The 25163-nt window shown below is 42.9% G+C and overlaps 1 protein-coding gene across 1 annotated transcript in view; it reads left to right on the top strand.

The window, feature by feature from the left end:
- The window catches only part of WASHC5 (WASH complex subunit 5), a 64647-nt gene that overhangs the window by 1061 nt on the left and 38423 nt on the right, over window positions 1-25163 (top strand). Inside the window, exons 2-11 of the mRNA XM_086695872.1 lie at window positions 4986-5284; window positions 5994-6139; window positions 7077-7161; window positions 7754-7854; window positions 11057-11246; window positions 13852-14004; window positions 17593-17706; window positions 19474-19645; window positions 22011-22138; window positions 24965-25094. Of these exons, the coding sequence (XP_086551998.1) occupies window positions 5099-5284; window positions 5994-6139; window positions 7077-7161; window positions 7754-7854; window positions 11057-11246; window positions 13852-14004; window positions 17593-17706; window positions 19474-19645; window positions 22011-22138; window positions 24965-25094 (1405 nt within the window). The 5' untranslated portion in view covers window positions 4986-5098. The remainder of the gene's footprint in view (window positions 1-4985; window positions 5285-5993; window positions 6140-7076; window positions 7162-7753; window positions 7855-11056; window positions 11247-13851; window positions 14005-17592; window positions 17707-19473; window positions 19646-22010; window positions 22139-24964; window positions 25095-25163) is intronic.

The raw sequence follows: 25163 nt of genomic DNA on the forward strand, positions 1-25163 counted from the left end.
GCGGTTTGTCCCCGGACAATTTTATTTCCTTCAGAATTCAGTTCTGTACTTACTCGGTAATTGGTATAATGATGCCATGCTGCATTCTTGAAACATGTTGTCTGTTGTCTAGGATTACTTTCCGAACTGTAAACCACAGTTCCATACTAAATGCTATGTTTTTAACATTTAAAAAGTCATTTATGAGTATATCTAGTACATATTATTCATTCTAATCTAAACACTCACTTTCAATCCCTCATGTGTTTATACACACAAATTTACCAAATATACACACATATTTACCATTACTAGTCGTTTCAGGATGGTTACTTTTGCATAAAGCTAAACATGATGTAAATTTCAAATAATTTTTTAATTTTATTTTTTAATATAATTTATTGTCAAATTGACTTACATGTAACACCCTGTGCTCATCCCAACAAGTGCCCTCCTCAATGCCCATCACCTATTTTCCCCTCTCCCCCCAGTCTCCCCCCCCACACACACTAAATTCTTAAAAATAAAGTTACAGCTACTTTTTGGGTGCTTTATAAAAGAAAATTAGGAAATTGAGTGGGATCTCTGGTTTCATTTCATGCCAAATAGTAATGCAGCATATACTGAGAAAAACTGGTCTTTATGAATTTTCTTCATCTCTAGCAGCAAAAGAACCACTGAATAGAAGATTCAATATGGGTTTTTCTGCAGTGTTTATTTGCACCTCACTCTAGAGTGATTTTTTAAAAATCTCAACCAAGTCTTAGCACCTTCTATAAAGCCACATAATTCTGAAATCACTGCAACATGATTAGGCATCTTTAATGTTGGTTCTTAGATTCTGTTCTTTAGGGCAAAACCTTGGGGTATTTACCAAATAATGTAACCAAATAATATCTTGAATGTTGCCAACAGTGTAAGGATTTAAGGATTACAATAAGAAGCAGATACACAAAAGTCTTGACATGTCATTATCCCAGGCCTAAGCTAACCTGACCATGTGCATGCAGGTGCTGAGTGTATCTGTTCATCCTTTTTTTTTTTTTGCTTGGGCAGGGAAGGCAAGAAGGCAGGTAATCGTGTTTTGCTTTAAAGATGCTTTCTCCATGGTCCCATTGTCTGGCCTGTGTTGGTATCCAGAATCTGGTTGCAGTTACAGCAGTGAAACATAGCTTGTCCACCTTGCAGTTGTGTCTGGAGTTTCTTCCTGCTTAGACCTGGTATCCTCAGACCTTAGATCTTTCTGGGTTAGTTTGGTGGTCTTCAGAGGACTTCAGTGACTTTTTCTTTCTCCCCCCCCCCCCCATTTGCCATTATTTCCTCCTTTTTCTTGTCTCATTTTCCCAGCCACACCCATTCAGTGCAAAAAAAATGGAGTGAAATTGGGCCGCCTGGCTGGCTCAGTCAGTAGAGCATGTGACTGTTGATCTTGGGGTGAGTTGGAGCCCCACGCTAAGGGTAGAGTTTACTTTGAAAGAGGTGGAATGTGGGGCGCCTGGGTGGCTCAGTCCGTTGAGCGGCCGACTTCGGCTCAGGTCATGATCTCGCGGTCCGTGAGTTCGAGCCCCGCGTCGGGCTCTGTGCTGACAGCTCAGAGCCTGGAGCCTGTTTCGGATTCTGTGTCTCCCTCTCTCTGACCCTCCCCCATTCATGCTCTGTCTCTCTCTGTCTCAAAAATAAATAAACGTTAAAAAAAAATTTAAAAAAAGAGGTGGAATGAAATTATCTGAAATTCAGCGTATTAGAGATCAATGTGCCTTCACAAGTAAACATCATGAGAAAATGAAAGGGCTTGTTAATAATTTATGCCTTAATGTATATTAAAGGATACCCTCATTGGAGAGAGTTCTAGACAACTGTAATGGCTTCTTAGCAGTCCCTGCTCTTGGAGCAACCCCATCCACTTCCTCTGATCTGTGCTTCTATCCTTTGCTCACTCTGCACCAGCCACATCAGCCACTTTGCTGTTCCCGGAACACATCTAGTGCATTGCTGACCTGGGGCCTCTGCATTTACTTGTAAATCCTGCCTGGAATGCCCTTCTCCCAGATCATCACTTATTGTAAAATAACAAACTACCCCAACACCTAGTGGCTAAGACAAAAGACATTTATTGTCTTACAGTTTCTGTGGTCAGGAATCAGTTGGTGTGGCTTAGCTGGGTGCGTTCGGCTGAGGGGCTCTTGGGAGGTTGCAGCCTAGCTGTGAATAGATGCTGTCATCTGAAGGCTCAGCTCGGTTTGTGGGGGGGAGTCCCTTTTCAGGCTCATTCAGGTGGTTGTTGGGAGGCCTCTCACTCCCTCATCACAGGGCTCTCTTACAACATGACAGTTTGCTTTCTCCCAGAGCAAACAAGCTAGGGAACGCGCCCCAGCCAGAAGTCACAGGTTTTTTTGCAATCTAATCTGAGAAGTGATATCTTTTACATCTACCATATTCTGTTCTTTAAGAGATAGGAAGCCACACTCGAGGAGAGGGGCGTCCACAGGGCATGAATAAGGGGAAGGAGGGCCTCGGGGACTGTCTTAGGGGCTTCTGACAACACCCAGACACCCTTACTGCTTGCTGCCTCACTTCCTTCTGGTCCCTGCTCAAATATCTTACCAGAGAGGCTTTCACAAACTAAAACAGCACACACTCCGTCTCTTTATCATGCTTTTTCCTTCCCAGCAATGATCACAGGCTGATACCTAATGTATTTATTTGTTTATTGTCTCTTCCCCACTCCCAATAGTATGCAGGCTTTATGAGAGAGAGCAGGAACTTAGTTTTGTTCACTGAAGTAGCCTCAGTGCTTGGCACATAGTAGGCACTAGATGCCTATTTACTGAATGAATGAATCTGTAGCATTAGGAATGCTTCCACCTACAAATAATCCCAAAGCCAACTAGCAGTAAATAAAGCATAAAAACAGTTCATTTTACAAGGATTACAGAGATAGGTGGTGCTACAGTTGAATCAATGAGTCAGTCACCTCAACAAGAATTTAGAGTCTGTCTTTTCTTCCAAAGCACAGTCTGCAGGTTTGGGGCCTTTTTTCTCTTAGGCTCATCACCTCATGGTCTCAAGGTGGCTATTGAAACTTCAGACAAGACATGTTCATTGGGCCACATTCAAAGACCAGAAGAAGAGGGATAGAGGAAAGAGAGAAATTTCATGTGCTTCTCTCCTTATCGCAGGAGGGGAAAAAAAATTTCCTATCAGGTCTGCCGTAGACTACCTCTTACGTCTATTTGGTCGAAACTGAGTCACATGTGTAGCCTAGATTCGGGGGCAATGAGAAAATAAGGATCCACCTGTTCTGTCCTCTATAGGGAACAAGGGAAAGGAGGGAGGGAATTATTGTTGGAGAGTCAACAGCATCCTAGGAAATGAAGACATTTCTAGATGCTGAATCCATAAGAAGAGACTTATAAGAGGAAAAAAGAAAACCTTTAAGGGTTACACAAAAGATAACTACACGAGGTAGCTCAGCGCGAGTGAACTTTGAAAATATGTGACAAGGGTTGGGGAGTGTTTTGCTGGGGCTGCAGAGGAAGCCCTCTCCTGTCCAAAGTCTTCCCACATTCTGGTTTTGCGTACAGTGAAGTCCTCACTATTTTACTGTTTACTTTTTGACTCCCTGCAGCCAGAAGATTACATATGAACGTAAAAATTGGCATGGATATAAAAATGGTAACGATCACTTGTAAGATGAGTTCCCTTGCAGATATTCATGTACTAAAGAGTCTCTTGGGCTGAATTCTTGTTTTTGGTGGTCACTCTTCTTAATGCTAATGTCGTGTCGATAGGACACAGTGCCAGTGCAAATGTTAGGAAGTACACAAGCCTTCACAAAGTTGAAAAATAATTCAGGCCTGCATGAAGCTGACCCAATGATGACTTAGCTAAATTAACAAGTAGAGGAGAGCAATACAGCGAAGATGATGACAAAACTAACACTTTCAAAGATAATGATTTGAAAAAAAGAGTCGGAAGAGGCCTTTGGGAAAATGAATGCTGCCTTGAAACATTTTTTTTGTTGTTGCAAAAATTACCTTTTTCTAAGATCATGCTATGAAAGTCAGCTATGAAGTACAAAATATGTATTATCAAAATTACAATTTGGTGAGATCAACTTTCAGCGCATTCTTGGTATGTCCCTTGAGTTAGTACGTCCTTGTTGCAACTTTACTCTGAATTGGGGGTAAGTACGGAACTTCCTTTCATACGTTTTAATTACATCATTCCGAGATATCTTTCTAATCAAAACTTTTCCACCGCTCAGTATGAAACATTTGTCTCTACTTTAGCGTCACTCAGGAGTATTTCTCAGGTATGTCTTACCCTTGATAACAAGGGCCTCCTGTGTTTTCCGTATGAGAAACACTTTTTTTCAAGGTGGCTCCCTCACCTAATTCGAGTGGATTTGAGGCACAGTTCTCTTTTCCAGAGGTAAAACAAGCGTTAGCAAAGGTAAGACAACTCCCGTAAGGACAATTTAATAATCAGTGCCCAACATAGGGCACGTTGGAACCGCGATGCTCACTGGCTCCTCCCAGCTGCATCAGGTCCTTTCTCATGGGGAGAAGTGAATAAAGGATTGAAAACAGGCCAAGAGTGTTCACTGAGCAAAGTCCATCCACATGGAACACCGGGAGGAGTGGACAATAAAGGCCCTTCCCTCATGTCGGAACTCATGCATGTGTTACATATGCTCCCTTTAAAAATGGAGATTTTTGGGGCGCCTGGGTGGCGCAGTCGGTTAAGCGTCCGACTTCAGCCAGGTCACGATCTCGCGGTCCGTGGGTTCGAGCCCCGCGTCAGGCTCTGGGCTGATGGCTCGGAGCCTGGAGCCTGTTTCCGATTCTGTGTCTCCCTCTGTCTCTGCCCCTCCCCCGTTCATGCTCTGTCTCTCTCTGTCCCAAAAATAAAATAAAAATAAAAAAAAAAAAAACGTTGAAAAAAAATTTTTTTAAAAATAAAAATGGAGATTTTTTTTTTTATACTTTTCTTTTGGGATACAGGTCCTTTAATGGAGCAGCCAATCTGTCAGCAGACCTGGTTTCATCTAATGATTTACAGACCTCTGCTCTGAAGCCACTGAAACATTCCTCCCGGCCAGGCACTCATCCGCACGATGTTGGACTTCCTAGCTGAGAACAACCTGTGTGGCCAGGCAATCCTAAGGATTGTTTCCTGTGGTAATGCCATCATTGCTGAACTTCTGAGGCTCTCGGAGTTTATCCCTGCTGTGTTCAGGTTTAAAGACCGAGCCGATCTACAGAAATATGGAGATATCATCTTTGATTTCAGCTATTTTAAGGTAACCTTCCTCCATAGCATTTTGAACGCTATCTTTCCTACAAAAGCATGCTTTCTCTGGGAAGTGTGGGACCCTGAGAGGCTAAGTAATTATGGAGAAAGAGTTAAAGAGGAAAGCTTTTATACCACGTTTAGCGTCAGCTAACTAATTTGAAAATAATATAAAGGTGTTGTGTGGAAGCCCTAACATAACATAATCACACTTTTAAAAAGATAACTTTGGTGAAACGTATTTTACAGTGAAGGACCCCACACTTAAAAGCTTGCCGATCATGGTTACAATCCAACTTTGTTTCTTTCAAGGGGATTCCGTATCTAGGCGTCTGTTATCTCTGTTACTTTCTGTTGCTCCTCTTTCAATTTCTCATCTCCTTTTTCAAGCATAGGAACACATTTTTAAAAGACTGTTTAGAAAATGTTACCAACGTGGGGCGCCTGGGTGGCTCAGTCGGTTAAGCCGCCGACTTCGGCTCAGGTCATGATCTCGCGGTCCGTGAGTTCAAGCCCCGTGTCGGGCTGTGTGCTGACAGCTCAGAGCCTGGAGCCTGCTTCAGATTCTGTGTCTCCCTCTGACCCTCCCCCGTTCATGCTCTGTCTCTCTCTCTCAAAAATAAATAAACGTTAAAAAAAAAAATTAAAAAAAAAAAAGAAAATGTTACCAACAAGTATGCTTTTGTTGACGTTTCACATGAATGTGTTTTTCTTCTTAGGGTCCAGAGTTATGGGAAAGCAAGCTGGAAGCTAAGCCAGAGCTACAGGATTTAGATGAAGAGTTTCGTGAAAACCACATAGAAATTGTGACCAGATTTTATTTAGCCTTTCAAAGTGTGCATAAATATATTGTAGACCTAAACAGGTATTAATTCAGTAATAGCTTATTCTGGGGGTAAATAGTGGAAAAGGGACGTGCCAGAGCGTGCACGCCTTCCTGAGTTCCTCTCCTACTGTGCGTAATCGTCTTTTCCTTCCAGTGGCACTTGTCACCTTTAGTATTTTAGAGTGTTGTTATGCTTTCCTGCTCTTGTGAAGCGGTACGATAACCTCGGCTTGTACTGAGTCATGGCTTTCTTTTCTTTTTTTTTCCTCATTGAGGTATAGTCCACGCATAATGTTTACATTAGTCTCAGGTGTGCAGCATAGTGATCTGGTAGCTCTGTAAGTTCTGCTGTGCCCACAAATAGCCACCGTCTGTCGCCGTGCAGCACCCCCTTCACCCCTGGGACTCCATAACTGGAAGCCTGTACCTCCCTCGCCCCTTCCCCCATTTTGCCCACCCAGCCCCCACCCCATCCCACTCCCTCTGGCAGCCGTCAGTTTGTTCTCTGTATTAAGCCATCTGGCTTTCCATCCTGTAGTTTATGATCATATTTTAGCATCTTCTTTAGGAGAAGTGGAGAAAAAGCTTATTTTTATAGCATTAGTAACCGTAGCCTGCCATCTCATCCCTAACTACACAGTATTTTCTTCCTTTCAGCCCTTAAGAATTCATTACTCAGCAGTTTTTAAACTATTCCATGTCTTTATAACGTTACTTCTAAGATACTTATGATTCATAAATCGGGACTAGAGACGGTTCTTTCTCCTTAGAGTAGCCAGTGTTAGCAACCTGTGGCCCTAACCACTGGGAGTTCCATTCCACGAGTCCATTCTTAAAGAGCATGAAGGGCCACAAACGTTTGAAGGCCAGAATGTCTGGTGTCTTGTCTTATCTTTTAAAAATCTTTATATTCCTTCTTCAAAAGTGGTCATGTTTTCATTAGAATGAATAACTTGCCCTGGGGTTTCATTTCTAGATATCTAGATGATCTCAATGAAGGTGTGTATATTCAACAAACCTTAGAAACTGTGCTCCTCAATGAAGATGGAAAACAGCTTCTAGTAAGTAATAGTAGCCACTTAAAATAGAAAGTCAAGAATGTCAACTTTTTTCCCATACGTCCCAAACACATACAAAGTACCCTTCTTTAAAGGGAAGCAAATAAACTGACAGTTCTCTTCTAATCAACAATATCTGAATTTAGAACATAGTAGACTGAACAGAATTACAAGTGAGTGGAAGTCATGGGGTGGTTGTGAACTTCCTCAGCGCAGTCCTATCTTCTTTATCTTCTGCATCCCAGACCTGTAGCCTTGGAAACTAGTACGTGATAGTCACTTAAGAAAAGTTCATTAAACAGGTAAAGGGTTTAGAAGTATTCATAATGTTGGGACTCCATTTGGGGCCCCAAGCGAAATACCAAAAATAGGCCAATTGAAAGGTAATCACTGCAAATTAAAATTTATTTCCCATAAATTTTTCAAAGCCCATTCTGTACAGAAGGTGAGAGCCTTTGGGAAAATCTGCATTCTCCTTGTAATATGAAGCCTTTAGGAGGAATAGGAACAAAGTGTTTCTTTTTAACCCTCGTCAACTTCATTCCATAAGAACGTAGCTCCTGTGAGTTGGGCCATTGTCTTTCTCTCTTCATAGTGTGAAGCACTGTACTTGTACGGAGTCATGCTGCTGGTTATCGACCAAAAGATCGAAGGAGAGGTCCGAGAGAGAATGCTGGTTTCCTACTATCGATACAGGTATCCCAGGGCTGGGACCGCACCCCCCCAAAAGCACTGCTATTGGTAAAATGAAGTAGTTTCTGTACTACTTTCGTCGTGAATGGCAGCGGTACGATCTAGAATGAAAGGCGTGAGATTCTTATTTCTTCTGAACGTAATGGAGAAATGTAACAATTACTCTATATTTGTGTCATTACCATAATAATAGATTATATATCATGTAATCTATATATTACACATAAAGGAGCCTATGTGTTTTAGATTATTAGAGATACATAGATCATCATGTCCACAATAGTACCTTAGTTTTTTTTTTTTTTTCTTTTAAAAAGGAACTGAATTTTCTTTATCTTAAAGGTAAATTTGGGAATGTTGGAAGTCTAATGAATGTTCTTTTTTTTTTTTTTAAGTTTTTAAATATTACACCTTGGCAGATGTAGGGACATGAATAAATTTTCTGTTGTCATTTTTGGTTTGATGACTTTGGAAAGCTATTTCTCAGAGTTAGGTGGGAAGTGAAGTCTCACCTGAATATATGTGGAAACAAAACAAGAGCACATATCACAATCACGTGTTTCGTATGTCTGTCCAGAACTATGACTTTAAGGGGTAGGGTCTTTAAGTCAGAAGCCACCTTAAAGTTCTATAATTCCAGTATCTACCACACAGATTTCAACGTGCTGAGTTAATGAGTCAAAACCTGGATGTAAGGTCAATATTAGAAAAAGTCAAGGGGTGCCTGGGTGGCTTAGTCAGTTAAGCGACTAACTCTTAGAGATTTCAGCTCAGGTCATGATCTCATGGTCTGTGAGTTCGAGCCCAACATCAGGCAGAGCCTGCTTCAGATTCTCTCTCTCTCTCTCTCTCTCTCTCTCTCTCTCTCTCTCTCTCTCTGCCTCTTCAACACGTGCATGCTCTCTCTGTCTCTCAAAATAAATATATGAACTTTAAAAAAAATAAGAGAAAAAGTCAAGATTTGGGAAGAAACAAATGATAGGCAGGAATCAGCAATGTGAGCTGAAGATGTGCAGACTGGAATTAACATTCTTTTTTTAAACATTTATTTATTTATTTTTGAAAGAGAGCACGCTCAGGGGAGGGGCAGAGAGAGAATCTTAAGCAGGCTCCACGGTGTCAATGCAGAGCTTGATATGGTTCTCAAACTCATGAACCATGAGCATGTCCTGAGCCAAAACCAAGAGTCGGACACTTAACCGACTGAGCCACCCAGGCACCCCTAGTATTCACATTCTTAAACTTACAAATTGGGACAAAATAAATAGGACAAAGGGGCAGATCCTCAGCACAAAGGGATTGTTGGGGACATCATCTTTTCAGCGACACCTGCTACTGCTGCCCCTTAGCAGCCCCTGCTACTGCTGCCCCTTCATCGCAGGCTGCGCAACTAGCCCATGTACTTCAGCTTCATCAGTATGTGAGGAGAGTGTCCTCAGCAGACATAATTCATTCACATCAGTTTGACCATGAGGTGTTTTGTCATCCATGTTTTTAAAAATGAACTTTGAAATTTTTTTTAATGTTTACTTACTATTTTTGAGAGAGAGACAGCATGAGCAGGGGAGGGACAGAGAGAGAGAGGGAGACACAGAATCTGGAACAGGCTCTGGGCTCTAAGCTGTCAGCAGAGAGCCTGACGCAGGGCTCAAACCCGTGAACCGTGAGATCATGACCTGAGCCGAAGTCGCACTCTTAAGTGACTGAGCCACCCAGGCGCCCTTTAAAAATGAACTTTGAATGCCCTTGTGTATATTTCCAAAAGTACCTGGAAAACCAAAAATAATAAATGACATAAAGAAGGAGAAAAAAGGGTTTGCTCATCAAGGCCAGCTTTAACAATTCTGCTTTGTCCTTTTGGGTACAACAGTGAATTCATTAGAATGTGAGGACCCATTACCGAAGTGACCCTGAACAATCGCCAAGTCAGAGTTGTGGGAAAGCAGATTCTTGTATCAAATAGGAGGTCATCCTCAAGTCTAAGATTCTTTGAGTCTGAGGATTACCACTCCACACCACCCTGAAAATCACAGATGTTTTGATTCAATCTCTGTAGAAGGTACACCTTGCCAAGGGGAAAAAAAAAAAACAAAAAACGATGATTATATATCCCACTTTATGTTGACATATCTTTTAAAATTATTTTTTAACCGGGGGCGCTTTCATTCGGTTAAGCATCTGACTTCGGCCCAGGTCATGATCATGGTTCATGGATTTGAGCCCCATGTTGGGCTCTGTGCTGACAGCTCAAAGCCTGGAGCCTGCTTCAGATTCTGTGTTTCCCTTCTCTCTCTCTCTCTCTCTCTCTCTCTCTCTCTCTCTCTCTCTCAAAAATAAATAAACATTACAAAAATTTTTTTAACTATTTTTTTTTTCAACATTTATTTAATTTTGGGACAGAGAGAGAGCATGAACGGGGGAGGGGCAGAGAGAGAGGGAGACACAGAATCGGAAACAGGCTCCAGGCTCTGAGCCATCAGCCCAGAGCCCGACGCGGGGCTCGAACTCACGGACCGCGAGATCGTGACCTGGCTGAAGTCGGACGCTTAACCGACTGCGCCACCCAGGCGCCCCTAACTATTTTTTAACTTATGAAATGTTGGTACTGGATCACATTCTTTATCTGTAACTCTGAAATCCAAAGAGCTCTCAAAAAAATATATGCATGTCTACACACACATGCGTGCACATAGTAACTCCCCTGGCAGCAAACTCTGATCTCACCTGAAGCCATTTGGAGTCAAAACCTGATCAGTCCAGATCGGGGCTATAGATGGTCCTTATTTATCTCATTTGCATGACAATTCATAAATTTTGCTGCAGAAATATTAACGTGTGCTGATCACGTAATGCTAATTGAGACCCTACTTAAAGTGTTGTATACGATCTACACGCCATGTTAATTTCTTACATTTGAAAAACGCAGTATTCTGAAACAAATCCAGCCCTAAAGATTTTAGACAAGGGATTGTGGACCTCAACTTAGAACTAACTATACATACGTGTAAGAATCCGTCTGGTAAGTTTGCTATAATAAGCTTTTTGAAAATGCAATTGTGAATCTCCGGGGACATAGACTGACCAGGAGTCTTATGTAAAACTACATAAAGTCAAGTTATGATGAAATTCTGCTCTTTTGGACTTTTGAGTTTCTAAGCTGTGTGGTTTGTTTGGCCCTTTGTTTCCCATTGTGAACGTGGTTCAGCGCTGCTCGATCTGCTGATTCAAACATGGATGATATTTGTAAGCTGCTACGAAGTACAGGTTATTCCAGCCAACCAGGAGCCAAAAGACCACCCAACTATCCTGAGAGTTATTTCCGGAGAGTGCCTATCAATGAAGCCTTCATCAGTATGGTCATTGGTCGACTGAGATCTGATGATATTTACAACCAGGTGGGGATCAAATCTACCAACATCTTCGTTGTTTGAAAGATTGATTTCACTTTCCTCCTCAATTACTCCTTCCCTTCCTTATTCCTCAGAAGAACAAAAGCACCTAAAAAAGCCCAAACTTTTTGAGGTCTACTATAGTTTGGTAGAGGAAAAAGGGATAGTAATTTGGGAAGAATTTGAGATTTCAGGGAGAGGATGGGATTTGAACTATATTTGGAAAAAAGATCATTCTCTCAGCCATTCATTCAACATAGAGTTACTGAGTGTGTTACATGCCTGTCCACAAGCTGGGTGCTGGGAGGCCATCACTGACAAAGACAGGTCATGGTCCCTGCCCATAATGAGCTTGTAGCTGAGGAAAGAAGACAGACAACTAAAGGAATTACTGTAAAGCAAGGTGAGTGATAGCTTAGGGGAAACACAGGTTGCCACGGAGCATACAACAGGGGCAACAGATTGCAGCAGGTGGCGAAGGGGACGTAAGGACACTACGAGAAGGCAGCTTGAGCAGGGCCGTGAAGACCCTGTAACATTTATAAGTTACTTCCCTTTCCTCTCTAGTATGTGTATCGCTCATGTAAGAGGGCACCAAGGAAAATTACCACGTGACTTCAATTTCCTGAAGAAAACATAATTTTAGGGGCACCTGACTGGCTCAGTCAATAGAGCATGTGATGCTTGACCTCAGGGTTGTGAATTCAAGCCCCCACATTGCATGTGGAGATTACCTCAAAATAAAATCTTAAAAAACAACAACAACAACAACAACAACAAAAAAAGATACATAATTTTATGTATCAGGTATTTTTCTTACCAAAGAATTGGACCCGTAACAGCCGAGTATTGTTTATCACAGAGCACAGCTGCCCTACCCAGTTCTGCAAGTACCCGGTTAGTTTTCTTTATGAATATTATAAGTATCAATAAAAGAGGTTTGTGTGTGTGTTTTAAAAACAGCTCAAAATCAGAAGCCACCTGCAGATACTGGGTCTTCATAATTTGTTGCCATTTATTGAGAATTTGGTACCAACCAGAATCATAGTTGATTTTCTTCCTGAACTGTTCTCTCTCTCCTCAGAACAGTCCTGCAGAGTGGACAACATTATCCTCATGTTGCTGTTGAGAAAAATAAGGCTTAGGGAGCTTCATAATTTTTCACAAGGTCATGTAACTAAGTATCAGAACCCGAATTTGAACTTGGGTCTATACGACTTCAGGGGCCATGCTGCTTCTCACTGCCTGTCTTTACCCCTTCTGCCTCGTATGGGGTCCATCTTGTCCGTGTCTCCAGGCAGTGAGTTTCAGTTTTCTCTTGCCCCATGACCATACTAACACAGGGCCTCGGCTGTGGTATGCTGTGTACCCACCCCACTCACTGCCCGGCACCTGCCCCGTCCCTGGTCATGGTGGGTTGGACAGGGGCAGTCACTTGACCCAGGACGGATCAGATTCCCTGTTAGGTGATTTGGAATGGGGCCCCAGAAACATCATCTGCACGTGGGTTTACTCCTCACACGCAAAATTTGGAATTTGGGGGCAGCCCCGTTCTCCCACGTGTAAGATGAGAGGAGCAAGGGAGAAGGGGCAAACACATCAAGGGGTGGAAACGGTGAAGGCTTTGTGGCCCACAGCTCCAGACCCTTCCTGTAGCCCGGCCACGCTCCTGCTTGTGGGTTCCCTGCCACGTCGCTGTGTCCACCCTCGTAGCAATTTCCTCCCTTTTTGTTTGTGGTCCTCGAGGTGACGCGTACTGTGTGCAGCCAGGTCACCGACCCATGTGGTGACGGAGCCCTGGGATGCACCAGCACCTGAAAGGCAGGCAGTGGAACACCCAGCAAAGCAGGGCAACAGGGGTGGCGTCTGTGAACCTTGAGAGAACTGAAGTGAGAGTGTGAAACAGAGGCTGTTGGAGCAGCGTGATTGTGAGGTGACGAGTGACTTGGAGAGATCATAGGTGATGGTGCAGGGCACGTTTCAGGGAGCTGTAGAATGAACAGGAAGTGAGAAAATGGGGACAGGGTGTGGGGTCTGTCAGTTCTGAAAGACTGTCTGTGATAGAAAGACCCAGAGGGGCGCCTGGGTGGCTCAGTCAGTTGAGCGTCCGACTTCGGCTCAGGTCATGATCGCATGGTTTGTGGGTTCAAGCCCCGTGTCGGGTCCTGTGCTGACAGCTCAGAGCCTGGAGCCTGCTTTGGATTCCGTGTCTCCCTCTACCTCTGCCCCTCCCCAGCTTGTGCTCTGTCTCTCTGTGTCTCAAAAGTAAACGTTAAAAAAAATTTTTTTAAAGAGAGACCCAGAAATGGACAATTAGCAGGAGACATGGGGGTAAAACATTTTTCTCCTCCTTGAGGCAAAGACTTCAAGTTGCAGTTGAGTCAAGGGCTGGAGGGAAGAGAATGCTGTGTGGTTAGCAAGAAGAACGGCCCTGGTTGTATTGTCCTCTAACAAGGCCACAGTCTGAGGATCGCACGCGGGGTCCAATTCCCAGAGGGGATGGACTCTTGAGAGACTGGGACGTCCTGGAACCACATCATTTACTGGGCATGTGTATCAGTTCACAAGTCACCAACAGCTGCCTCTTCAGGGTGTTGTCTCTGTGTTGCAGGTCTCCGCATATCCTTTGCCAGAACACCGCAGCACGGCCCTGGCCACTCAGGCCGCCATGCTGTACGTGACCCTCTACTTTGAACCTGCCATTCTTCACACCCATCAAGCGAAAATGAGAGAGATTGTGGACAAGTACTTTCCAGACAACTGGGCAAGTATCACCATTAGACTTTTTGTCCTCTGGAATAATCCTGTTAGGGAACCAACTCTGCGGTCTTTTGGCCTTTAGCCCAGAGATCAGAATGTTGTAAACGAGACATTAAGTCACATTGGCGAAACTACTCTAAGTGTGTGGAGAATCTCCTGAATCATGACATGAGGTAGTAAGTCAGTAAAACTTGGTGAAGAGCCCATGGGTTTGTTTTTTCTCTCTTAAATGGATACTCTGAAGGTAAAACCCTATATTGAAATGTTCTCGCTTTAGCTGCTGAATTGTAACTGTTTCACATGCAGTGAAACATACTTTCTTCTTTTCTGTTTTATGAATCTAAGCTTTCAAAATTAATCTGTTACTTTACGAATAGGAGTGTTACTTTAATAATAAGTTTTATCTATCTGTAAGCTAACGTTGATGGGGCTGTTAAAGTTTATATTATTGCAGAGATGTGCTTGTGACTTTTTAACATTGTGTCACTCAAAACTCAATTCTTTGAAAAAAAATTTTTTTTAATGTTCATGTATTTTTGAGAGAGAGACATAGAGTGTGAGCAGGGGAGGGTCAGAAAGAGAGGGAGACACAGAATCAGAAACAGGGTCCAGGCTCCGAGCTGTCAGCACAGAGCCCGATGCGGGGCTTGAACTCACGATCCGCCAGATCATGACCTGAGCTGAAGTGGGACGCTTAACCTACTGAGCCACCCAGGTGCCCCAAAACTCCAATCTTAAAAACATAAGGCTGACTTGACATACTCAGTGTAGATGAGATGTTCTCCTTGTACGTAGAGGTTTTGATAAAGTACAGTGAATTGGATCCTGGTCTCAGGGAACAGATTCTGTTTCACTTCTTATCAGTCATTGAATCACAGACTGTGATTAGGGAGCCTGCAGTGAGATGTGATGCTTCCTACCCACGAACGCATCGTGCTTATAAGCTAGGAGCTGAGCAAACAGAAGGAAAACTCTGATAATCTGGTTTCATTTGCTAAGCATAATAAAGAGTTTCGACCATAGTGCTACAATGAGAAACAGTAACACATTTAGTGTTAAGGAAGGTCAAAACCCACTTATGTGAAGCTTACAAGAGACCCTCCTGAAAAACACCCCTGACATGCTAAAAATGAAAGAATTTAAAAAGCGAGTGAGATGCCAGGCAAATGCCACCCAGTAAAAATCCAGTAAGAAAATACTTACATCACACCATAGAGACCTTTAAAGAAAAACCTGCGTAGGGATAAAGAGGGATCATGTATGATATTAAAAAGAATAATCCAGGGTGCTTGGGTGGCTCACTTGGTTAAGCGTCTGAGTCTTCAGTTTGGGCTCAGGTCATTATCTCACGGTTTCATGACTTCAAGCCCCACATCAGGCTCTGCGCTGGTGGTACAGAGCCTGCTTGGGATTCTCTCTTTCCCTCTCTCTCTACTCCTCCACTTCCCATGCTGTCTCTCTCTCTCTCAAAATTAATAAATAAACTTAATAAAATTTTTAGGAAAGAATAATGCAAGGTAAATTCATACCCAGTGACATACTCAAAATACATAAAGCAAAAACTCAAAATAACCTATAAAAGTTGAGAAAACCATAATCATGATGGGAAATTTTAATATACCTCTTTCTGTACATAATCCTGCTCTCCCAAAAATACACAATAGATGTTCTGTGTGTATTTGAAAGGATACATATACAAGTTGGGTAACATTAGATCACAAAGTTAAGAAAGCTTTAAAAAACGATGTTAGTCTACAGACTGTATTCTCTTACTGTAACTCAATTAAATTAGAAACCAACACTTAAAAGATATTTTTAAATGTTTAGAAAAAACTAACTTTTGTGTTCAGGAGGAAATCACAATATAAATGAAGAAATATCAAAACACTACAAAGCGAAGCTTACGAGAATGACTAAAAACTGTTCTTAAAGGTAAATGTTGGCGCGCCTGGGTGGCTCAGTCTGTTAAGTGTACGACTTGAGCTCAGGTCATGATCTCGTGGTTTGTGGGTTTGAGCCCCGCATCAGGCTCTGTGCTGACAGCTCAGAGCCTGGAGCCTGCTTCGGATTCTGTGTCTCCCTCTCTCTCTCTGCCCCTCCCCCACTTGCACTCTGTCTCTCTCTCTCTCAAAAATAAACGTTTAACAAAAAACTAAAAGATCAATACCACAAAGGCTGGTTTTTTGAAGAGTAATAAAAAGATATTTTGCAACGCTGATCAGAGAGAGGGAGAGAGAAGGCAAGTTTAAATATGTGAAGATTGAAAAAGCAGACCCGAGATACAATAAAGAAGTTTTGAAGTTATCAGAAGACCTGTGAACAACTTTATGCCGATATATTGGAAGACTCTGAAAAATGGAAAATTCTCTCAAAAATAGAACGACTAGATCTGATTCGAGAAGAAAAGGGAAGCATGACAAGCCCAGTGACTGTTGAAGAAATGGAGCTGGGGATCCGCCTCCCTGCTCAGCCACTCCCACCAAAAAGAGCACCCCCGGGATCGCAGGATTTCACAGGCAACCCTGAGCAAAGCTTCAAGGGACAAATAATCGCAATTTTATACAGACTCAAGTGGGTAGGTGAGGAACCCCAAAAGGAACGCTTTGTTTCCTTTACTCGAAGGATTCTCAAGTGAACTGGGGAGCCCTAGGGGTCCCCAAGGCTCATTCAAGGGTCCGTGAGGTAGAAACAGAGTGAAGTGCTCTGCGCCTTGCCCTGTCCCCCCTTTGCCAAGTCCACACGGCACTCCCAGGGGCCCCGAGGCAGGCAGCGCGGGAGACCCACTGCGGAATCCGGATCCAAGCCCAGCTGTCTTCGGTCAGGCCAGACGCTGCAGAGACTCGAAGAAACCGAAAGGCGATGCCACGCGTCTCACAAAACTTTTTGGGAAAGCCTTTAGTCTGATTTTTTTTTTTTTTTTAATTAAAAACAGTTTTCTGTTAGCATGTAATGGGTGTACTATTTTTTTTTTTCAACGTTTTATTTATTTTTGGGACAGAGAGAGACAGAGCATGAACGGGGGAGGGGCAGAGAGAGAGGGAGACACAGAATCGGAAACAGGCTCCAGGCTCTGAGCCATCAGCCCAGAGCCTGACACGGGGCTCGAACTCACGGACCGAGAGATCGTGACCTGGCTGAAGTCGGACGCTTAACCGACTGTGCCACCCAGGCGCCCCGTAATGGGTGTACTATTACATGAAGTGAATTAATAAGTATTTTTTGAAATGTCTCGATTGTGATGTGTAATAGGATAAGGATCAATAGATAGAACCCCATTTGAAAAAAACACAAAAAGTCCTTGGGAGTTTTCAGTAACTTTGAGTTGCGTAAAAGCTGAGGTGAAAATGTTTGAGAACGCCACTGTTCAGTCAGTCTGCTTTTCTGTCAACCCTGATTTAGTCGTTTTCCCATAAATGGCTTTTGTAGCCCTTGTTCCAAAGTGCTCCTGAGAAAATGCTTACCTATATCTTTGGCAAATCGGGGTTTTTCACTGCAGTGGAATTTGAACCAGAGGGAGTGGGCAGTGTTTTCTGTAAATCTGCCTCCAGACGAGTAGGTATTTAACACACTGGATGAATGTGTCCTCTTTCAGGTAATTAGTATTTACATGGGGATCACAGTTAATCTAGCAGATGCTTGGGATCCTTACAAAGCTGCAAAAACTGCTTTAAACAATACTCTGGACCTTTCGAACGTCAGAGAACAGGTAGGTGCTGGCCAACGGAGAAGGATTCCGTCACAGCTACAAGCCTGCTTTATGGCGTGGGAAATGAGTAGAGTTCCCAAGGAATTTGGAAAATGTCCACATAGACATTTTAGTGCAGTGATGAATGAAAGGTGAATTTTGCGCATCCTAATAAGATAGGTAATGATCGATTTTTGTAACTTATGTGGTATATGTAAAGGGGAGGCTTGGGTCTTAAGATTCAGCGTCCTAAGACAAATCGGTATGTCACATGGCCCCAGCTGACTTTGTTTATTCTTGTCGATGTGGATGGAATGGCTTTCACGGGTTGCTGGAATTTTAGTGTTTTCGTTGGTAGGATGCGTGTTGAGGATGGTATCTGAGCATACGCAATACGCCCTGTCACTGTAATTTCTATTTATGTTTTAAATTTATTTATTTTAATTTTTTGGTGCAAGAAGGTGTTTTTATTAAAGCACGGGGACAGGACCTGTAAGCAGAAAGAGCTGCCCCGTCACTGTAATTTAAATTTATCATTTCTGATGTATGAAACCAGCAAGAAGACTGAAGACCTTCCTCTCCTTAAAGTTTATGCTTACAGTCTATCTCTTTGATAAGAGCACAAGGCAGGAGGAAATTCCTAAGTAAACAGAGCCATAAAAATCTTTTTTTGGGCAGTATCCTTGACATTTCTAAGTTATCTTCCTCAGCCTGGCTGTCTGAGTTCTTGAGTTTCCGGGGCAGATAGAACGACATTGAGTCCAAGAACTTCAGCATGTTTTATTCAAGTAAATTACATTCCATAAATAATGCATAAAATAATTTCAACTTCATGTCTCCTGGAAATATACTAGAGAAAGTGATGCTTCTGATGCTTACTGGCATCAGAGCATTAATTTTTTCATTACTATAATTAGTTTCCAAAATTGCCTTTTCTCTCTGGTGCCATTTTAAGAAGATTTCAGAATTGTCTGATGAAACACCTTGTGGTAGTTTTAAACTAACCTGATGAGGTTGATGATGTTTAACATGTAACTCTTGCTTCAGAGAAAGTAGAATGACCCAAATCCCCAAAGGCTGGTTTGAAAATTCACTGGATTGAAAAATACACAGAGGTGTATTTTTGTTGTGCTCTCGTCTGCCTGTAGAAGCCTCTTCTTCTGGATATTTCTGCCCTGCCTCCTTTGTCAAGAATCATGGGAAGAATAGACAGTTGAGCCTATGTTTCTTTTCTATCCAAGTTGAGAACAGAAGGGGCCCTGGGAACCACTGGATACAGTTCTTTAGTTGACATTTGAAGAAACCAGGAGGGAGAGGTTAACCCCAAAGTCAAACCAATATCTAATCATAGCTAGAGGTAGGAGGTAGGATTCTCTTGGTTCTGAGTCCAATGCTCTTTTCAAAAGTGTCCAACGGGGCGTCTGGGTGACTCAGTTAAGTGTCCGACTTCAGCTCAGGTCATGATCTCACAGTTTGTGAGTTCAAGCCCCGCATCGGGCTCTGTGCTGATGGCTCAGAGCCTGGAGTCTGCCTCGGATTCTGTGTCTTCCTCTCTCTCTGCCCCTCCCCCCCTCACGCTCTGTCTCTCTCTCCTAAAAAATAAACATTAAGAAAAAAAATGTCCAACAAACCACTTGCCTCTGAGTCTTACCAACTATGGTCCACATATTATTCACCTCCTGTAGAAATGTTATTACTTGTCAATGGGTTCATCTGTATGGGATTCATTTTCTAGGAAAGTAATTTTCTCTTTTTGAAAATGTAATTCAGGCTTTTTCTTTTTCAAAGTCAAGCAGATACGCTACCGTCAGTGAAAGAGTGCACACTCAAGTGCAACAATTTCTGAAAGAAGGGTATTTAAGGGAAGAGATGGTTCTGGACAATATCCCAAGGCTCCTGAACTGCCTGAGAGACTGTAACGTGGCCATCCGATGGCTGATGCTTCACACAGCAGACTCAGGTAATGGGCGAAAGGTGTGCCCATCTGTATGGCTCCACTTAAAGGCTTTCAGAGCTAAGATATGCCCCGCGGTGCAAAAATTGTTTAGCCTTTGGATGAGAATCAAGTGGCTTTTTAAGTTAGTCGTTTTTGTGTCTACTTGGACAAGTCAACAGCTCACCTGAATAGGCCCCTTTGTCAGGTTTGATTATCCGGGATTATCCCAGTAGGTCCAGTATAATCACGAGGGTCCTTAAATCGGGAAGAGGGAGGCAGAAGAGTCAAAACTAGAGAGGTGGAATCATGAAAAAGCCTCAACAGACCATTCCTGGCTTTAAAGATGGGAGGGGCTACAAGCCATGGAATATGGTGGCCTCTAGATGCTGAAAAAGATAAGGAAACAGGATTTCCCCAGAGCCTCCAGAAGGAGCCTGCAGAAGGAGCATAGGCCTGCTGCCTCCTTGATTTTAGCCCAGTGACACCCATTTCAGATTTCTCCTCTCTGGAGCTGTAAGAGAATACGTTTGTGTCCTTTTAAGCCATTACATTTTTGGTAATTTGTTACAGCAGGAAACTAATTGAAGAGCCAAGCCAGTAAATAAGAGCCAGATGTGTAAAACAGACACTTAGTGGGATTTCGTCCAGAGCAGGAGAGAAATGTTGCTTGGGGTAGTGGGTGAAGGTGGCTGGGGAAGGCTCCATACAGGAGGCAGGAAGGATTCTGAAGTAAAAAGAAGTTCTAGACTGGAGAAATGATGGGGGGGGGGAGGAGGGGGAAGGTACGATTTTGGAAGTACAGGAAACCATGGGCCCACAGAGTTGATAAACAGGCTGAACCTGAGTGCCTCATAAAGGTAGATCAGGTCTAACCTTTTCTGGCCCACAGTCCTCTTGGAGACGCTATTGGCCATCAAGTTCAGTTGCTTCACAGGTTGTATGAAATGCCTTCACAGGGTCTGTGAGCCTATGACTTAAGAAGCTCCCGATTTAATGAAAAAACAAGTAGGTTGGACTAACCTGAGCTTGTTCAGAGCTGACACAGTTCCTCGTACTCAGTGAAGGCTGGATCAGTGTTAGTTAACCAATGGCTTCCCCCACCCAGAGCTGCGTGCCCTTCCCGCTAAGCGTGGCTGTCATCCAGCGGCCCCGTGAAGCCTCCTGCTTTTTGTTTTTCATCAACAAACTTTGCTTGAGAGCCACCCTGAGACAGGTACTGCCTTCAACACGTGTTCTTTCAGATAAGGCAGTATCTCAAAGTAAACCGTCCACTCCAGATTATTCTGCAGCCTCCCCTGGTAACACAGAGCCCGTCTCACAGCTCTTCCAGGCAAGATGTTCTTTCCTCTAGCTTCCATCTGGTCCCACTTCCTGTGGGTGCTAGGCAGCGAAAACAGCAGGGGGACGACTTCATCCTTTGTATCCTTGGAAATATGTGGAGTTTGTCCTCAGCTTTCTGTCTTCATCCTGGAAATCTCTTTCTCGAAAAATGCTGCTTTCCAGTTTTTGGTTTTGTTTTTTGTTTTTTTTTTTTCATTTGGCTTCTTTGCCTCGATCCCTCTCCAGTTTACGTTCGCTCACAGCATGAGCACCGTGGCCGAGGTTTAATCGTCCAATGGATCTGGTGTTGGTTAGTCGCGTTTAGTCAGTCCATAAACTCCAGTTCTAATTTGAGGATTTTACCACACTGACTCAGTTTATAATCTTTACCAAAGTCTTCCATTCTCAAGCACATGAACAACTCAGGCCCTCGCTTTATCGTATCATAAAACCAACTGTGGTTTTCCAGTGACTCAGCCTCCTCCTCACCTTCCCTGTGAGCCAGGAGTCTCCTGGATTTGGACCCTTCCAGGGACAACCTCGTCTTGCCAGTGGTCTGTGCACTTACCTTCAGCCACGTCTGTTTCCCATTTGTGTGCCTGGCAATTGTCTGACCTGATTGCACAAGGTCACGATTTACCAGAAACAAGTGATTTACCTGATTGTGAGTCATGCGTGGGAAAGATAAGTGCTTATTTACTTTCTGTGGTGTTCGGGTCATGATGTGCAGGAAGGAGTGCATATATTCTTTACATTCCCTCCTGTTGGCCTCCTGGAGGCACTTCCCCCAGGCTTTGGAACCCCGTTCTGCAGCTTGCTTTTTCTCATTCAACGGCATATCATGGATGACATTCCACGTCAGAGCCAACTGTCGTGTTCAAAAGTTCGGTTGTACTTAACTTCATGGCGTAGATCTGTAATTGATTTTATCACGCATTATTGATTCTCATCTTGCTTTTTTAAATGCTCCAAATGAGTGAAAATGGAGGCACGTTTTTAACAATTCATCTTAGATTTCGTATTTTCTGCACAGCGAATAAATTGGGAACTCTTTTCTTCCTGTTTCTAGCTTATGACCCAAACAACAAACGCCTTCGTCAAATCAAGGACCAGATTCTAACAGACTCTAGATACAATCCCAAGATCCTCTTTCAGTTGCTGTTGGACACTGCACAATTTGAGTTTATACTCAAAGAGGTAACGATCTTTAATGAATAATCACCAACATCTTAGTTTTTCTGTGCTTAAAAATATTTTTAAAGGGTTGAGATTCAATAACGAGTCGTAGTCTTTGATTCAGGCTACAGATTCTAGCAGTCTGAGATCTTATACTAAAAGGACAGGATTAAACATTTAACAGGCATTTAGTGCCTACTGCCATTGGGGATACAGTGATGGGGAAAATTGCACAGGACCATGGAGGTGACAGTCTAGTGAGGAATGTGGACATTAATCAGAGAATCGCACTAATGAAAACGTAAATACAAACTGAGATACGTGCTCTAAGGGAAAGGAACATTGTTCTCTGAGTACCTAAAATCCCTGAGAAGAGAAGCAGGAGCTTCTGAAGGGACCTGAAGAAGGAACCTGTCGGAGTTAGATAAGACAAAGGTCGGGAGCATTCTGGAGACCATTGCAGAGAGAGGACAGAATATGCCTGAGTCCTCTTGGGTAGGGAACAGCATGACCAGTTCAAGGACCAGAAAGAACAGTTGGCTAGAGGGGAGAGAATGAGATAAAAGTGATATGAGATGAGGTCAAAAGGTGGGCATGTAGGCCTTGTAGGATTTCAGTCTTCATCTGCAAAGCCATGAGAACCTGTTAGAAAGGGCTTTTAAGTAGGGTGGATGATTTGTGTTTAAACAAGGTCCACTCAAGGATTTTAAGGATTTTGAGCTCCCTGAAGGAAATTCTAAGGTTGATTGGTCTTATGCCTAAAAGAGCCTCTGTGGGCATAATAAAAATGGTTGATACCCAGGAGTGCCTAGGTTCTATAACCAGTAGCCTTGGCAGTTCGGATCAGGTGGGCCCAGGAGCTAGCCGTGGACGTTAAGGCCCATTCCAAACTGATATTCTCCTTGCCTCAGTCTGGTTAGCGGTCTGCCGGTTTTTTCTTTATCTTCTAGGTGTGCGAGGACACTGTGTTCCCCCGTTCAGTAGCTAAGGAAAAGTACATGCTGATTATTAACATCATGCACATGCGTGTGTTAAGTGTTATTCAGTAACCTGTCTCGGTATAATTTTGTAAGATCAGAGAAACACTACCCCTTTTTGATCTCTTTAAGAATGTTCATGTTTTCTCTCTCAATAGCAAGTCATTATTGAATACCTGCTCTGTTCCCAGCTAGGTGCTAGGAATTCAAAAATGAACAAGGCATGTCCCTCCCATCCAGGAGCTCTCAGTACAGTGGGGAAGAGAGACAGATTAAGCCAAAATGAGAGACCAAGAAAGATCCAAGAGCAGGAACGAGGCATCTTATTTGTTGGTCAAAGCAAACTTCAGAGGCAAGTGAGAGTCACCCCAAGGAATCAGTACACTCCATCCACTTAGGATCCTGAAGCAGGACGCCAGTCACCCAAGAGTTCTGTAGTGTGGGAATTGTTGTGTGGGAATCAGGACAGATCTGGGTCATCTGCCCGACCACGCCTGCATTTCTAATCGTTAATCTTTTTCTGGAATCTGTTGGAATAGAATGGGCAGCTTCCTTCTGTCTGTTCTATTGGAGAGAAAAGAAGACCAACTCATTAAAGATCTTCAAAAGAGAAGGATCTGGTAGAAAGATAAAAATAACTGCCCAATACAAATTGAGCAAAACAAAGATATATTTAATGTCTGACATTTCAGCTCGGTTCTTTAACCTTTATCTCTATCTCTCCCACCTCCCATCCCAACCCTTTTTCTAGAATCACCTTCTGATTCTCTTAGAAACACACTAATTAGACCTGTGTTTCTTCTAATCTTTTGATGAAGGCGCATCTCTTAACTTGAGAACCATCCCCTATCCCAAATTCCATCTTACCAGATATGAAACCTGTGAGGTCAACCTGGGAATGAGTGTCTGAAGGGTTTCAAGCTATTAGGTCTGTAATGAAGGCCTCACAGTGTTATTTTTGTCACTGCTGCTTCGTGAAATGGCATTGATCGGTCCTAGGCATTCAAAAAGACAGATGGACTCTATAAATAATTCCTACTGTTCCTCACCCTGCCTGAGCACTAAGATTCCTCTTTCTCTGGCCCCACAAAATTCCACCAGTCTTTATCCTTTCATCTACAATGAAGTCTTCATCTTTTAACATTCAGTTCGATGCTGAGGAATGAAGAATTTCTTAAGAGAAAAATCAGTATATTCTCATATTTACCTCTTAGGATCCCAGTGAAATAAATCCCTGTAGTTTTGCGACACACTTTAAATAGGTTTTTAAAATTTGTTTCAAGGGGGGAAAAAAGCAAAACCTTGAGTTATACCATTTCCTCCTCTGCTCAACTCTTTACAGGCCTTTAATTTTATGAAGGAGTGAATTAATAAACAGACTTACTGTGTGATCCAAAAGAAAAGATTTTTGTGGGTAATTTAATTCATTATCCACTCATCAGACAAGGATCATGCTCAGCCTTCCCTGACCTATTTTAAATAGATGCAACCACAGAAATTATTACTTGCAAAGGACCTTTGAGCAGTGGCCACCAAATTTAATTTCACATTAAAAATGCTGGTTCCTGGGTCTACCCAAGACCTTTTGAACCAGAATCTTCATGGGGGAGCTTGAGAATCCCAACACTTGAAAGCCATCCAGATGATGAGACGATGCTTATGTGCAGTTGGTCTGAAAACCAATGCAGTGGTCTAGCTTTGCCCCTCAATTTGTACAAAGTAGTGCAGCTTAAGAGATGACGTCAGGGGTAATGTTACTTTTAGATACATATTTTTATAATAAATTGGGTTTCACTCAGGGCTTTCTTTGTAAACTGCCTTATTTGGATTTCCTCTTAAGTAAGTAAATCTCTTCTGTCTCTTTCAACAGATGTTCAAGCAAATGCTTTCAGAAAAGCAAGCCAAATGGGAGCATTACAAGAAGGAGGGCTCAGAGCGGATGACGGAGCTTGCTGATGTCTTTTCGGGAGTGAAACCCCTAACCCGTGTGGAGAAAAATGGTAATTGCTAAAGAGGAAATACCATTGTGTTTGAAATGTACACACGAATTCTTGGAAACACACAGAGTA

This window comes from Puma concolor, chromosome F2 (assembly GCF_028749965.1).
Source record: "Puma concolor isolate L17-30 chromosome F2, mPumCon1.1.hap2, whole genome shotgun sequence".
Classification (NCBI taxonomy): Eukaryota; Metazoa; Chordata; class Mammalia; order Carnivora; family Felidae; genus Puma; species Puma concolor.